This window comes from Mustela nigripes, chromosome 3 (assembly GCF_022355385.1).
Source record: "Mustela nigripes isolate SB6536 chromosome 3, MUSNIG.SB6536, whole genome shotgun sequence".
Lineage (NCBI taxonomy): Eukaryota > Metazoa > Chordata > Mammalia > Carnivora > Mustelidae > Mustela > Mustela nigripes.
Genome location: NC_081559.1, coordinates 65,279,335 through 65,296,745, shown reverse-complemented (window position 1 = coordinate 65,296,745; position 17,411 = coordinate 65,279,335). Strand labels below are relative to the sequence as shown.

The 17,411-nt window shown below is 37.0% G+C and overlaps 1 protein-coding gene across 10 annotated transcripts in view; it reads right to left on the bottom strand.

The window, feature by feature from the left end:
• Positions 1-209: 209 nt before the first annotated feature.
• PHOSPHO2 (phosphatase, orphan 2) overlaps positions 210-17,411 on the bottom strand; it is a 19,498-nt gene continuing 2,296 nt past the window's right edge. For 2 of the 10 annotated variants that reach the window (XR_009403113.1, XR_009403111.1), the window contains 4 exons: positions 8,840-8,930; positions 6,032-6,094; positions 741-838; positions 210-591 (listed from right to left, as the gene is read on the bottom strand). Coding sequence is in view for 5 of the 10 variants with exons in the window: in XM_059394131.1 (XP_059250114.1) it covers positions 13,404-14,129 (726 nt within the window). In the remaining 5 variants the exon portion in view is untranslated. Of the gene's footprint in view, positions 592-740; positions 839-6,031; positions 6,095-8,839; positions 8,931-13,393; positions 14,156-16,308; positions 16,484-17,411 lie in introns of those variants that run through there. The other 8 variants (XR_009403115.1, XR_009403114.1, XM_059394131.1 and 5 more) reach the window with 5 other exon arrangements.

The window sequence follows — 17,411 nt, the reverse complement described above, 5'->3', positions numbered from 1 at the left end:
ATGACCTGAGCCGAAGGCTCAGGTCATGATCTCAGGGTCCTGGGATTGAGTCCCGCATCGGGCTCTCTGCTCAGCAGAGAGCCTGCTTCCTCCCCTCTCTCTCTCTGCCTACTTGTGATTTCTCTCTGTCAAATAAATAAATAAAATCTTTAAAAAAAAAAAAAAAGACACATATTTAAAAAAAAAAAAAAGAATCAAAGACATCAAATAGTTTAAATTTTAATTTATGTACATTTTTGTAGCAGACAAATTTAAGGAGGTGATTAACAAAATGTATAAACGTATACAGACAATCCTTTCTTTGAATGGTTCCAACATGCACGAATTTCAGTTACTGTGGTTTAGTTAACACCAATCCCCTAAACTGGGTTCGAATTTCAATTACTATGGTATATTAACTGTAATTGTACAAAATACAAATTTCACCCCTAGCTCTTCAATCCATGAGTCACCACATAAATAAAGATGAACGTCATGGTCAGTGACAAAACATGTTTCTTCTCTCAAAATCATTGGTGATTGGTCACTGCATGTCTGATTCAGTTCACATGTGGATAGCAAAGTTTGTAGTTGTCTTATCTCCTTGTCTGCCTGTGAAAAATGTATGTAATATTTTACAAAAATAGATCATTGAAAGAGGACATTGGCCAACAAAATGAAAGCACAGCAAAGAATTGAGGGATCATGCCACAAGTGAAATTTGAATCGAATATAATGAAATTCTAGAAGAAACAACTGACCGTGGGAATGTTGACAGTGCCACCACTCGAGAAAGTCGGGTCATGCAGTCAGTGGAAATTGCTGCAGGCCAACTTAGTGACTTCAGTGAGGAAACAAGCTGTTGACAAAAAAGAATGAAGATGTCCCAGAAGAAGTGATGTTAGCAAAAAACTTCATATTAAAAGAACTCGTGAAGATTCTTCACAACATTGAAAATGCAAAGGATAAAATGTTGGAAGCGGATCCAAACTTAGAAAAAAGTATGACAATTCACTAGGGCATAGATTCTGGTCTCTCTGTATTGTTAAGCAGTATGACAAAATGAAGGCAAGAACTGTTCAAACTACTCAGTAAAAATTTTTTACAAAGAAATACTTTCATCCTCAGTGTTTCTAACTGCAGTGTACTAAGTAAGTACTGATCTTGCTATGTTTTTCCTTTTTCTTATTTTTTTGGTAACTAATTTGTAACTAATAGTAAGGCAGTTTTTAATGTTCCTGCAAAAAAGTGTAAAGGTCACAAGACAATTAAAATGTTTCCCACTAATTATTAACATTACTTTTTGCACAGTGATCTTGTATGGTCATTTTTATGCTCCTGCACTACTGTGTAAAATGAGGACTGCCTGTATTTTCAGTAAGACAACATTTTCTGGGAGAAGTGGAACAGAAATATAGGCTCAAGAAGAAAAAAGAAGGAGCTTAAAAATTTTCCACTGTTGAATAAAAGGCACAGCATAGGAAATGTAGTTGATGGTATTGTAATAGGTTGCCAGGTGACAGATGGTAGCTACATTTGTGGTGAGCATAGCATAATGTATAAGATTGTATAAACAATCAACAATCACTATGTTGTATGCCGGAAACAAATGTAACATTGTATGCCAATATACAATTACTATGCATATTTTTTTCAATAAAAAAGGAAAAAAATTCACACTGTTAAAGAACAATTTATTTAGGGTTTTTTTAAAAACAATTTATTTATTTTTTAAGATTTTTATTTATTTATTTGACAGACAGAGATTACAAGTAAGGCAGAGAGGCAGGTAGAGAGAGAGGGTGGAGAAGCTGAGCAGAGAGCCCAATGCCGGGCTCGATCCCAGGACCCTGAGATCATAACCTGAGCTGAAGGCAGAGGCTTAACCCACTGAGCCACCCAGGCACCCCCATTTAGGTCTTTTTTTTTTATGATATTAAGTAATTTCTATACACAACATGGGACTCAAATCCACAACCCCAAGATAAAGACTTGCATACTCCACTGACCAAGACAGCCAGGTACCCCCAGTTTATGTATTTTTAAATGAATGATGGCAGGTTTCAAGTTACTATAGACAGGTTTTATTAAATAGACTTAAAAGTTATTTAAACTCCTATTTAAAAAGTCATCCCTGGATTGCCACAGTTGCTCAGTCAGTGGAGGGCATAACTTGATCTTGGGGTTGTGGATTCGAGCCCCATGTTCAGTGTAGAGATTACTTAAAAATAAAATTTTTAGTGGCGCCTGGGTGGCTCAGTGGGTTAAAGCCTCTGCCTTTGGCTCAGGCCATGATCCCAGGATGCTGGGATCAAGTTCCCCTGCTGAGCAGAGAGCCCGTTTCCCCCTCTCTCTCTGCCTGCCTCTCTGCCTACCTGTGATCTCTGTCTGTCAAATAAATAAATACAATCTTTTAAAAAAAATCTTTAAAACAAAGTCCTACTTTCTAATATAATATATTAGAAATCACAACCTGGGGCGTGGTGGGGGGGTGCGCCTGGGTGGCTCAGTCAGTTGAGTGTCCAAATCTTGATTTTGGTTCAGGTCATGATCGTGGGGTCATGGGATGGAGCCCCGGGTCAGTCTCCATGCTCAGTGTGGAGTCTGCTTGAGATTCTCTCCCTTTGCCCTTCCCCTTACTCATTCTCTCTCTCTCTCTGTAGCTTTCCAAAAATAAATCAATAAAATCTTTAAGAAAAAAGAAATCACAGTCTTAGCAAATGTTGAAACCTATGTTGAAAAGTCTTCAATATCAGTCTGAAGATGTGGAAGTGAGTATGTAATTTTTCAGTTGTTTGGGAGCACTTGTTCAAAAAACTTAAGAAAGCCTCAAAACAGGAACTAGTCTGCTTTGCGGGGGATAGTCACTTAAAAGATAGCAGTTTATTGAAAATATGTTTTTGGTGCCACCGTTAAAGTTAAATTCCAGATAAAATTAATGGAAGACAGAGTATAATAAACTAGAAACTTTTTCAATTACAGCGGCAGAAACCCAATTCTTATGAACAGAAAATTTAAAAAAGTAAGAGTATTGGCTCAAATAAACCAAGACAAACAGATACTTTAAAGTAAATCAGCGATTAGAGCTCTTTAATGACTCTGTGTCTCATTAAGGAAAAGACAAATTACTTATAATGGCTTCCTGGACCCCCACACCAGCTGTGCTTTCTGCTCTCACTAGGAACAGCACTGCTTCTGTCCTCATTAACGGCTCTTCCTTTTCCTACAACTGCTTTTTGCAGCTACTGCTTTGTGACCCACTCAGGGCTCCCTGTCAGGTTTTTACTCAAGGATCAACTTCTCAGTGAGGCCTTCTCCTACGAACCCATTTAAAATTGTCTCCCTGCCCTGCCAGCTATTTCCTATCCCTCTTACTGGCTTTATTTTAACCCATAGTTCTTATTACCATCTAGAAAATCATATATATTTGCTTATTTATCAGATTATTGTATCATTTCTCCCACTAGAATGTAAGCTCCATGAAAGCACTGATTTTTGTCTGTTCATAGTTGCTATCGCTAATTCAATTCTATATTTTTAGAACAATGTCTGCATTTAACAGGTGCTCAATAAATATTTGTTATATAAATGGAAACATGAATGTATTAACAGGAAGACTTCTGGAATTTTGTTAAAAAACATGCTCAAGGTCCATAGTTCTCTAGGAAATGACGTAAGTGACTTAATCCACAGTAGGATAGATTAGCATATGGTCTAAAAGGTTTGACTTTTTAAAATTTTCAAATTTAAACCATCTGGTTTATCTCTTCATTTTTTAAAAAAGATTTTATTCATTTATTTGACAGAAAGAGAGAGAGACAGTGAGAGGGGGAGCACAAGCAAGGGGAGTGGGAGAGGGAGAAGTAGGCTTCCTACTGAGCAGGCAGCCTGATAGGGCTCCATCCCAGGACCCTGGGTCATAACCTGAGCCGAAGACAGACGTTTAATGACTGAGCCACCCAGGTGCCCCTATCCCTTCGTTTTAATTCTCTTATGGGGTCTTTGTCACTTCTCACTTACAGTAAGACTTTCCTGTGTTATCTCTTCCCTTTCCTCCCAAGTTGTACATAACCTTTCAATGTCCCCAAACACCACTTCCTGCACATCACTTCCATTAGCTTACTCCTGAGAGCTTTGCAGAAAAAATTCAAACTCCACTGGTTAGCTTTCAAACCTGTCCATAAATTGGCCAAATCCCACTTACAAAACTGATTCCATTACACCCCAGTTTAAACCCTTGACTTCATAACCTCATCACAGCCTCATGAGTATGCTGTGCTCACTCCATCTTATTTCAGATTATTCCCTTCATCTGGGAAGCTCTATCCTTTCCATCTCTCCAAATCCTTTCCATTTTTTAAAAAGTAATCTCCATGCCCAGCATGGGGTTTGAACACATGACCCCGAGATCCAGAGCCGTATGTTCTACTGATGCAGCCAGCCAAGTGACCCTACTTTCCATTTTTTAAGGTGTGCATCACAGTTGACCGCTTTCATAAAGCTTCTCTTATATCACAGTTAATCAATTGGGCACCTGGGTGGCTCAGTGGGTTAAGCTGCAGCCCTCAGCTCAGGTTGTGATCTCAGGGTCCTGGGATCGAGTCCCGCATCGGGCTCTCTGCTCAGTGAGGAACCTGCTTCCTCCTCTCTCTCTCTGCCTGCCTCTCTGCCTACTTGTGATCTCTCTCTGTCAAATAAATAAATAAAATCTTTTTAAAAAAAAATCAAATGATGGAGAGCAAAACACTGCACTATATGGTCAATCAGTCCTTCCTTGGCCTAAGTACTTTTAGCTTATGCTAATTACTAAGATGCCTCATGAAGCATACTTTGTTTTTTGTTTTTTTAAAGATTTTATTTATTTATTTGAGAGACAGAGATCAAAGTAGGCAGAGAGGCAGAGAGAGAGAGGAGGAAGCAGGCTCCCTGCTGAGCAGAGAGCCCGATGCAGGGCTCAATCCCAGGATCCTGAGATCACAACCTGAGCCGAAGGCAGAGGCTTTAACCCACTGAGCCACCCAGGCACCCCATGAAGCATACTTTGGTATTGTGAATTATGAAAGTAAGTGTACCACCCCTTCAAATTATAACTTCTTAGAAGGGTGTCTTTCCTTGGAAGAGATAGTTCTATACTTCCAGAGGTTTTTGTTTTGTTTGCACACAGTGGGTGGCAAAAACATATTTGTTGAATGATTTTTAGCCTCCAAAATTGCACAAAAGGATTTTCTAGATTTAAGTGTGAGAAGGGCTAAGTTGTTAATAGATCCATGAAAGAATGTTATTTCATACTGAACTGACGATGATAAAATACCTTTTGGACCAACTTGTGAAAAGAGTTGTGATTTTTGTATGTAACTTAATCCAGGAAATGACTAAATGGCAGGAAAAATGTGAATGAGGAGCACCTAAGTGGCTCAGTCAGTTAAGCATCAGACTCTTGATTTTGGCTCAGGTGATGATCTCAGTATCATGAGATAGACCCCCGCAATGGGCTCTGTGCTCATTCGAGTCTGGGCTCTCTCTCTCTCTGTCTCTCTCTCCCCTGCCCCACTGCCTAAGCTCATGCTCTCTCTTCAAAACAAATAAATCTTTTAAAAAAATGTGAATGAGGAAGATTTCCATTTTGCAATGACTATAAAAATCTTAGGAGGTAAACAATATTTGGTTTAATTATAAATAAATATGTACTAGTTGTTTAGATACACAAATGACATTTTATTATTTAAATACATGACAAACTAATTTTTTTTTACTCAGTCATGTTTTCCATAAACAATGGGACTTTCTAAGAATTTCTGTGTTAAGGAACATCTATGTTAATATTTTGTTTCTATTTGAACAATCATACAGACATTAGTTTGTATGACATAAACAAGGATAGATATAGTTTTTGGCCTAGACTATTCCATGAGCCCTTATAGAGAACATCAAAAAAATCTGTGTACAACAGAACTCTCACATTGTCCACCTAAGAAAGAAATCAAATAGAGTACACAATATGGTAATGTATTAGTCAAGGAATTTAATCAATTACAGTTTATACATTTCTTACAGTTAGTCTCATCTGAAGATGTGTTGTTCGGTTATTACATCAGTAGAGGACTCCTCTCATCTTCTGTAAAAGAGCATATCTGATTATAGGGGTGGGGAAAAGGCTATAAATTCTAGTCCCACTCACACTATTAACAGAGCTACTCTACCCCATTTGGTCCCTGCCTGCAGTTGTCCTACTGACATATCAGTTATCCCTTGAAGGAACTTATGAGACTGTTAAAAAAAAAAAAAAAAAAAAAGTCTTTTCTAACTCTCTTTCAGGGCTAGTATAAACCAGGAGCTAAAAAAGTGAAATGCTATAAAAGCAAATCAATACGTGGGCATATCAGGGGTGCCTGGGTGGCTTAGTCGGTTAAGCATCTGAAATTGGTTTCTGCTCAGGTCACTATCTCGGGGTCCTAGGATGGAGCCCCACCCACATCAGGCTCTGCCCACCAGGGAGTCTGCTTCTCTCTCTCCCTTGGCCCCTCCCCCCATTCATGCTCTCTGTGTATCTCTGTCTCAAATAAAGTTTCTAAAAAAAAAAAAGGCAAAAGGAAAAAAAGATGGCTAGATAGAAGGATGTATAGATATGTGAAAAAACAAGCAGAGTTAAATGTTAATGGTAAAATTTAAATAATAGGTACACATGTGTTCATTGTAAAATTAAAAGATTAATAAAGGAATATTACAAAAAGCTGTGTGTCCCTGAATTTCGCAAGTTACATGAGGTGAAGTCCTTGAGAGACTTCTTTTTAAAGTATATTCAACATTCTTTAACTCCCTCTTCAATAGTGGAGTCTAGTTCCCGTCCATTTGAGTGTGGGCTTAATTTAGTGTTCTGTTTCAATAAATAGAATATGGCAGAACTTATGGTGTTTGGCACCTGAGACTAGGTCACAAAAGGCATTGTGGTTTCCTCTCTGCCCTATCTATTAGATCACTCACTTAGCAGGAAACCAAGTCTTTTGGGACACTCAAGCAGTTCTTTGGAAAGGCCCAAGTGGTTGGAAATTGAAGCCTCTTGCCAAAAACTAGCAATGAATTGAGACTTCCTGATAAGCCGTGAGGAATTGCAGCCTTCTGCCAAAAGCCATGTGAGGAAGCCACCTTGCAAGCAAAGCCTCCAGCCTTAATGGAACTTTCATGGCTATAAGCCTAGCTGACATTTTTTTTTTTTTTAAGATTTTATTTATTTATCCAAAAGAGAGGGACAGCGAGAAAGGGAACACAAGCAGGGACAGTGGGAGAGGGAGAAGCAGGCTTCCTGCTGAGCAGGGAGCCCAATGTGATCTTGATCCCAGGACTGTGGGATCATGACCCAAGTGGAAGGAAGACGATTAACGACTGAGCCACACGGGCACCCCCCTAGCTGACATCTTGACCCGTTAAAGATCCTGAACAACCCAGGAGAGTGCTCCTGAATTCCTCATCTACAGAAACTGTGAGATACCGCTTAGCTTTAAGCTGTTAAATTCCGAGGTAATTTGCTATGCAGCAATAGATAAATAGACCCAACATACGACCAAAGTTTACTCAAGAAAAATTATACAACATGAACTGTCCTATATCTATTGAGGAAATTGAATTAGTAGCTAAAATTCTGCCAACAAAGAAAACTCTAGGCCTGGATGGCTTCATTGTTGAATTGTATCAACATTTAAGAAAGAAAGAATGCCAGTTATTAAATTAATTGTTTTTCTTTTCAATGTCGTTTTTTCTTCTGACTGCTTTTTCCATCTTTGGTTATCAGTGTTTTTTTTTGGTTATCAGTGGTTTAACAGTGATGTGATTCTATGTTTTTTTTTTTTTTTAATCCTGTTTGGGGTTTATAAAGACTCTTGAATTTATTTTGCTGTTGTACATCAATGTTGTAAAGTTCTCTGTTATTATCTTTTAAAACACTGCATGTTTAATTTTTTTCCTCCTTTCCTATGTTTCCATGTTAGATCTTACATAACTTCCATGTTTCTTTTCTTCTGTATTTTCACTATTTTGTCTCTCTCCACATCATTCTGGTTGTTTCCTTCCAACTTGTGCTCATACTCTAACTCTTCAGCTGGGCCTGTTCTGCCATCAAATCCATCCACCAAGATTCTAATTTCGGTCATGGTAATTTTCAGTTCTAGTATTTCCATATTGTTTATGTAATTTTCAGGTTTTTTTGCCAAAATTCTCCTAAGTTTCATTTGTGTCTGAAAATGCTAATATCTGTTTAAATGGAGCTTCTGCTTCTTCTGGTATTCATTCATGTCTTTTGGTGTGGCTACTTTTTATCGTATGCTCCAAAAGGTATTTGCAAAACTATTTATAGAATTTATTTTGAGACCTACTGCATTAATTTTTCTACTGCTGCTTACCAGTATTACCACAAATTTAGCATCATAAAACAAGAGACATTTCTTATCTCATAGGTTCCGCGGATCATGAGTCCAAACACACCTCCACTGAATCTTCTGTTTCAGGGTCTCACAAATCCAAACCAAGGTGTCAGGCTGAGCTATGATCTCAGCCGAGGTCCCACTAGGAAGGGATCCACTTCCAAGCTCACATAGTTGTAGCATGCAGTTCCCTAAGGGCTACTGCACCAGGGACCTACTCTTTGCTGTTGGCTAGAGGCCACCCTCAATTGCTTGCCCTGTGGCCCTCTAAAGTCCTGTTCAGAACAGAGCAGCTTGCTTCTTTGAAATCGAGAGACAGAAAATAATAATAACAATAACAATAACAATAACAATAATAGGGGTGCTTGCGTGGCTCAGTTGGTTAAGCCTTGGACCCTTGGTTTTGGCTCAGGTCAGGATCTCAGGGTTGTGAGATTGAGCCTCACCTCGGGCTGCATGCTCAGCAGGGAGTCTGTCTGGGATTCTCTGTGCTCCTCCCTCCTGTTCACATGCACGTACGCTCCCTAATAAATAAATCTGAAAGAATAAAATAAAATAAAGGGAGAGAATTCATTAACAAGATAATTATAATCTGATATAATGTAATCATGTCACATTATCACATACATCCCATCATCTTTGTGGTATTCCATTGATTAGAAGCAAATCGTAAGTCTCACACACACACACACATACACACACACACAATACCAGGATAGAAGGATCATGGGGGGCCACCTTAAAGTCTGTCCACCACACTTGGATATTAATTTCCTCTTGAGGGAATTAGATTTGCTTCTGCCAAGCACCTGGGAGGTCTAAATATCCTAGGTAATCTCATTTCCTTACTCAGTTACCTAAAAGTAAATGTGTTTCAACATAATCTAGTTTATAAATTTACAGCAAAACAAAGATTCAAATGAAGAATTACATTTTTAGCCTAGAAAAAACAGATGGTACAAATTTTTCCCATTAAATTATGTTGAAAATCTACTTTTGGAGCTTCTCATAATGGTAAGAAAATTCTATTGTTACATAATGGAAATTTATGCCTAAAACATGAGAATCTAGAAGTTAGCATAGAATTATAAAACTTTCAAGGTAGTTGGTGTTTTGCTAATACCCTCATGTGAAACAGTCTCTTAAATGTTGAATATTCCGGGACGCCTGGGTGGCTCAGTTGGTTAGGCAGCTGCCTTCGGCTCAGGTCATGATCCCAGTGTCCTGGGATCGGGTCCCACATCGGACTCCTTGCTCAGCGGGGAGCCTGCTTCTCCCTCTGCCTCTGCCTGCCATTCTGTCTGCCTGTGCTCGCTCTCTCCCCCTCTCTCTCTCTGATAAATAAATAAAATCTTTAAAAAAAATTTTTTTTAAATGTTGAATATTCCTACTATTATATATTGTATCGCTCAAATATGCATCGCTAATCTTGAGAAAGAAGAACAAAGCTGAAGTATCACAATCCCAGATTTCAGTATATATTACAAAGCTGTAATAATCAAAACAGTATGGTACTGGTACAAAAATAGACACACACATCAGTGGAACAGAATAGAGTCCAGAAATAAACCTAGATTATGTGCCCAATTTATCTACAATAAAAGAGGCAAAAATATACAATGAGGAAAAGACTGTCTCTTTCATAAATGGTGCAGGAAGGGGTGCCTGGGAGTCTCAGTCAGTTAAGTGTCCGATTCTTGATTTTGGCTCAAGTCATGATCCAGGATTGTAAGATCTAGCCCCGCATTCAGCTCCGCACCAGGTATGAAGGCTGCTTGGCGTTCTCTCTATCCCTCTGCCCCTCCCTACTCTCTCTTTCTCTTAGGAAACAAAATAAAACAAAACAAATATATATTTAAAAAAAAGAAAGAAATGCCTCATATTTAAAAGTAATAATAATAATAATAATGGTGCTGGGAACACTTGACAACTACATGCAAAAGAATAAAACCAGACTCTTTCTTACACCATACACAAGCATAAATTCAAAGTGACTAAAGATCTAAATGTGAGACTTGAAACCATAAAACTCCTAGAAGAAAATATAGGCAGTAATCTCTTTGACATTGGCCTCAGCAACATTTTTCCAGATATATTTCCTTTAGGCAAAGGAAACAAAAACAAAAATAAACTACTAGTTCACACCAAAATAAAAAGCTTTTGCACAGCAAAAGGAAATATCAATAGAACAAAAAAGCAAACTACTGAATGGGAGAAGATATTTGTAAATGATATATCCAATAAGGGGTTAATATCCAACAAGTATAAAGAACTTACACAATTCAACACCAAAGAAATGATCCAATTTTAAAAATGGGCAAAAAATATGAGCAGAGAGCCATTTCTCCAAAGAAGACCTATAGATGGCTAAGAGACACATGAAAAGCTGCTGAACATCACTCATCATCAGGGAAATGCAAATCAAAACTACAGTGAGATAATACCTTACACCTATCAGAATGGCTAGTAACACACAGACAAGAAATGGTAAGTGTTGACAAGGATGTGGGAAAAAAGGAAACTTCAGGCACTGCCAGTGGGAATGTAAGTTGATGCAGCCACCATGGAAAACAGTATGGAGGGTTTGTTTGTTTTTTTTTTAAAGATTTTTATTTATTTATTTGACAGACAGAAATCACAAGTAGACAGAGAGGAAGGCAGAGAGAGAGAGGAGGAAGCAGGCTCTCCGTGGAGCAGAAAGCCCCATGTGGGGCTTGATCCCAGGACCCTGGGATCATGACCTGAGCCAAAGGCAGAGGCTTTAACTGAGCCACCCAGGTGCCCTGGAGGTTTATTTATTTATCTTTTTTTAATGGGGCACCTCAGTCATTAAGCAACTGCCTTTGGCTCAGGTCATAATCCCAGGGTCCTAGGATCGAGGCCCACATCAGGCTCCCTGCTGGGTGGGAAGCCTGCTTCTCCCGCTCCTGCTCCCCCTGCTTGTATTCCCTCTCTCTGTGTGTCTCTGTCAAATAAATAAATAATATCTTTTTTAAAAAAAATCTTTAAAAAAGTGTAAATACTATATGATCCAGTAATTCCACTAGGGGTATTTACTGAAAGAAAACAAAAACATGAATTCAATAAGATATATGCAACCCTGGGGCACCTGGGTGGCTGAGTGGGTTATAGTCTCTGCCTTCAGCTCAGGTCATGATCCCAGGGTCCTGGGATCGAGCCCCACATCTGACTCTCTGCTCAGAGGGGCGCCTGCTTCTCCCTTCCTCTCTGTCTGCCTCTCTGCTTACTTGTGATCTCTGTCAAATAAATAAAATCTTTAAAAAGATACATGCAACCCTATGTTTATTGCAGCATTATGTATAATAGCCCAGCATGGAAGAAATCTGTGTCTAGCATAGTAAAGATGTGATGTGTACACACACACACACACACACACACACACACACACACAGAGGAATATTACTCAGCCACAAAAAGGATGGGAGTTTGCCATTTGCAACAACATGGATGGGCCTAGAGGACATTATGCTAAGTGAAATAAGTCAGGGAAAGAGATATACCATACGATTTCACTTATATGTGTAGTTTGGAAAATAAAACAAGCAGAAACAGACCCATAAATATAGAGAATAAACCCACGGTTGCCAGACATGTGCAGAGTGGAGGGAAGGGAAAAGTGAGGAAGAAGAGTAGGAGATATAGGCTCCCCGTCATGGAATGAGTGAGTCACAGGATGAGAGATACAGTATAGGGCATATAGTCACCGGTATTGTTACAGCCTTCCACAGTGACAGATGAGGGAGTCACACCTGAGGTGAACATAGCATGATGCATAAACATGTAAAATATAAACTTGTCCAAACACCATGCTGTACACCTGTACAAACAACATGCTGTAACACGGTATCAACTAAACTTAAAGAATAAAAAGAAAGAAAAACCACAATAAAAAATGGGGCATGTGTGTGGCTCTGTCGGTTAAGAATTTGATTCTTGATCTCAGCTCAGGTCTCAATATCAGGGTTGGGAGTTCAAGCCCCATGTTGGGCTCCATGAAGTGTCCTTAAAAAAATAAAAGACTTCGTTTCTAAATAGAAATAACATACTGATGAAACCAGCATACTGGAATTATAGCCTGTGGTGCTGATATAAATTTAAAACATTTGAAGAACATTAATTTATTTCATTAAAAAAAAAGAAAATCTGAAATTTGTATAAACTTGTGCAATAGATATTGCATCTGTATCTTAAAAGCTGATTTGGGGGACACCTGGCTGGCTCAGTTGGTTGAGCAGCTGACTCTTGGTTTTGGCTCAGGGCATGATCTCAAGGTCCTGGGATAACCCGTGTCAGGCTCCACACTCAACAGAATCTGTTTGTGGATTTTCTCTCTGACCCTCCCCCTGTTCATGCTCTCTCTCTCAAATAAATAAAATATTGACTTGGGAGTAGGACATTATATACATTTGGGAACCTTGTATTGTTACTTGAATAAAGTAACACGCTTATTCTTAAGATCTGTAACTACGAGACATGCTTTTGAAGTAAGCATCTAAGAAAGTAAAATATATGACCACTCTATCTGGGAATAAATTTTAAAATATTATCTACCTATCAACCACCTTTGGCAGACACTAATTGCATCTACCTTAATCCTGTACTCCTTTCTTCCCCCAATTTTTCCCAGGCATATGGTCATCTGGAATAAAAGCTGTATTTTCATCCTTCCTCGCAGTCAGATGGGGGGACCATGACTAAGTCTTGGCCAAGAAAATTAAGTGAGGGTGCAACCTTCTCACTCGACTGCCCTCTGCTTTGCTGGTTAGTGTTGATGTGAGGGAAAGAGTTTGAACAGCAATCTTGGAATGTAAGAGAGAAGCCAAATGCTGAGGTTGCTAGAGCACCACAGCAGCCTTGTGATACTTACCTCTGAAACCCTGTTAAGTGAGGGGAAAAAAAACTTTCTTTTTTTAAAGCCACTCGTATTTGGGTTTTAGTTTTATGCTGCTGTAGTAACCTTAACCAATACACATTGCAGCTGTTGGCATATTACTCCTTTATTAGAAACTGTAAATGAGAAATTATTTCGACACCTGAAGACCAAACTATAACAGATGATTCCATAGGTTCAAGATTTTGAGACATTCTAGAAAGAGTTTTCTGTAAAGTATATCCTTTCCGTGGCATGGCAACATCATTCTTCTTTAAAAAAGTTACTGGACAGACATCGTTTCCACCATCACCTATATAAACAATTCGTGTATAATTCACTCCCTGTTGTAACTGTTTATCTACAAATTCTACCAAAACTACATTTTTGCAAAGATTTTTGGGGCACCTGTTGCAAGAATGGGCATGGTAACTTTCCACAGTGAGATGACCATTGCTATTGAAAGCTGCTGGATTTGTAAACACTTTATCAAACACATCATGAAAACTGGTAGCTTCTAAAACCCAATCTATGAAGACTGAATTTGAATCTGAAATAATGATGCAGTCAAATTTATCCTTGTTCTTTCTTATAAAGTTCAAAAGCTCCACCATCCCTAGAGTGAAAGGCATTGATGTCACTGCTCTTTTCATTTCATCTTCTCTTACACCTTCATCTCCCAAATACTTAAAGACTCTGCCCATAAATTCTGTCCAAAATCCTTTTTCATAAGAATCTTGTAGTTCAATAGGAAGCTTTTTCTCTGGAGCACACTGTACAATCCAGGTGTCACTATTATCATCTATGATTGTATTGTCAAAGTCAAAAACGAGCAAAATTTTCATGGTTCCAAAAGCAAATGTGGGTTACCCTGAAAAACAAGAAATAGTGTTTCCTAAACATACTGTTTTACATGTCTAGCTATTACACTTATTTAACAAACATTACTGAGTGTTAATCTGCTAAAACAAAGGGTTAATATAAAAAAAGTCAAATGATTAAGCATTTAAGGCTACCACTTAAGCATTTTTTTCTTAAGAAGCAAAGTTCATATTTGAGTACTTCAAGTAAATGGAAACAAAATATCTAAAAGGATATTCACAGTATTATTGTGTTCTGGAGGGTATGATTCTTTGACACTCAGAATTAAACTACAGAGTAAGCCAATGAGAGGAGTAATGAAATAATTCTTTTACAGCCTAATTTAGAAAAATTATAAAAAAGACAGAGAAAAGTAGGCTAATCACTCTTATTGTCTTTAAATTATCAATCATAAATTAGTTTAAAATATTTATAATAATCCAAATATTAAATAATAACTCACATATAATATAAATCCTCTGTATACTATCCTAAATTCTGACCGAATTTTAACACCATGACATCTTGCAAAATTTGAACAACTTTCCTAAAAAAGGCATTTAGCTTAAAATCATTAATGCCAGTGTTATAACTAAATGGTTGCTTGATGTTGTACTTGAAATCCTAAACAAATTAAAGCTGGGAGTCAATTCCATTCTTCTAAACTAGAAGTAACTTTTGTTAACAATTTTCACATTTATTTGTATTTTCCTTAGACAGTTTAGCTCTGGAGTACCAAATAATCTGGGAATGTGTGAAAAATCTCATTGCTATGATATGACGATTACTTAATTCTTAGTTTTCATTAAATGATAATGAAGGTCATTAATTCTAAATCTTGAGAAAAGGAAAAACTAAACTGGCCAACAGAGAGTATGGATAAAAATTATGTAAAAAAAGACAGTTATAAAGAATACCCATGAGGAGCTACAATTAACTGCATATAAACAACAAAAAAATCTTTTTTTAAAGAGTAACTAATACTTTTAAAGATATCACAATACACTAGGCTAAGAACTTTACAATCTCATCACCTACTTAACTTCATAACTCTATTAAGTAGAAATTATTATCTTCATCTTAAAAATATATAAACTGAAGATTAAATATTTGTTAAGTTGATTAAATTTTAGTTAATTTGAAGAGCTAAAATTTGGACTCAGATCCACTTCACTCCAAAATTCATGCTTAAAGTACAGTACTCTAGTGGCTAAGAAATAGAATATTTAAAGATTATTAATTAGTTTATTTATTTTTTTGTAATCTCTACATCCAACATGGGGCTGAAACTTACAACTCCAAGATGAAGAGTCACATGGTCCTCCAAATGATGGAACCAGGTGCCCCACTTATTAATCAGTTTAAAAATAAATATTAGGTGGTCATTTTGACAAAAAGATGTTTAATACATGAAAACATTCATTAGTCCCGAAGTACACACTAATCATAATACCACATCTGTGACTTACTTATAACCATTCTGAAGTTTTAACAAGAAATCCTAAAAAGAAAAGTGAAGAACCTCACCAATAAGAAAAAGAAGAGATCAATTAAAAATGGAAAACATGGCATTTAACCATATATATTCGGTAAAACTGAGAATAGAGTTTACAGACTCATATAAGAGTAAGTATTCTATGTCTCTCAATTTAGAATATCTGGAGAATAACTAACGCAGAAGGGTATCTCTTGTTGTGTGAATTTAGACAGTATATAATACTCTGATACTCTGGATCCTTGTATCTCTAAATATCTAATCCAGGTGTCTATGGATGATTCCTAGAGATTTAAGTGCAGAATTCACTGTCATAGAATAAGGCATACACATTAGCACTACACTCTAGGCACACTTTAAATTAAACACACTTTTCAAGCATTCTGAACTTTATACATAATTTAAAAAAATTTTTCAAATGTAATTCATTGGTTGAAAACTGTCTCAAGCCTAGATTTAATGAGCCACAAGTTATCCAAATTCCTGAACTATTAACCTCAAAATAAGATATATCATAAGCCTGAAGTTAACATAGTTCTGCAATGGACTATAAATTTCTATCTAAAAGTGTACTTTTCTTAATTTTAATTTAAATTTAATTTTAGATCATTTTCTGTTAGTTTTTTTTTGTCACCACTCAACATAGACCTTTATTAAAAAATACTTACCCAACTTAGTATTTCCAAGGCAATTATTTTTACTTCAGAATAGGGTTTAAGTTAAACAGTCATGACAATCTTCAGTTTTAAACACCAGCCAGTTTCTAACCAACATTACTCCTACTCTATATGCAGAGAACAAAGTCTTCTGGTTTGGAACAAAGAAACGGAGACATCTTAACTCCTAAAATTAATAAAAGTATTTAAGGTATTTTTTTAAATTTATGTTTTCTAATTATGTTGTTTTCTCTCACATCAGAGAGGCACATGTTGGCAATAGGAGAAACAAAATCTTGATTAAACAAAGGTCTTAATTATAAAACAGGGAATGTTATATTAATCTACATTTTTATCCATGGGATAAAATCACAAGCATTAGACTGATGATGCTGAGATTTCCAGATTCCATTTTCTTCTTTTTCTTGTTAAATAATACACAAGTACTACATTCTGTTGTTCATAAACTTTCAAAGATTAGTGCTATATATTTTTTTAAAAGTCTTCAAAACTCAAGAATGTGCACAAAAATTAGTGGTAAGAATGTGAATCTATTTTAATCCAATTTGTTAAAATTCCAAAAGCAGTTATTAACTATTCTCTCCAAAAGAATGAGCAGTACACATTTGGTATCTATGCAATGTTTCCTGCATTAACAATAGCCTAAGTGTTTTTTACAATACTGAAAATTTGAAACTACATAGACATCCAAGGATTGGGGACTGGTTAAATAAGATAATGTATATGATAACCAGATAATGAATATTTATGTAGCCAATAAAAGCTAAGATGTTTAGTACAAATTAAGTCACTAAATAGTGTGTACAGCATAATCGCATTTTGGTTTTAAAAAGATGTCTGTGTTTACAGTGACAAGATCATGGGTGCTTCAATTGCAGTGCATTCTTTTTCTACACTGATTTTTTTATTTTTTTATTTTAAAAGATTTTATTTATTTATCAGAGAGAGAGAGGGGGAGAGAGCGAGCACAGGCAGACAGAATGGCAGGCAGAGGCAGAGGGAGAAGCAGGCTCCCCGCTGAGCAAGGAGCCCGATGCGGGACTCGATCCCAGGACGCTGGGATCATGACCCGAGCCGAAGGCAGCTGCTTAACC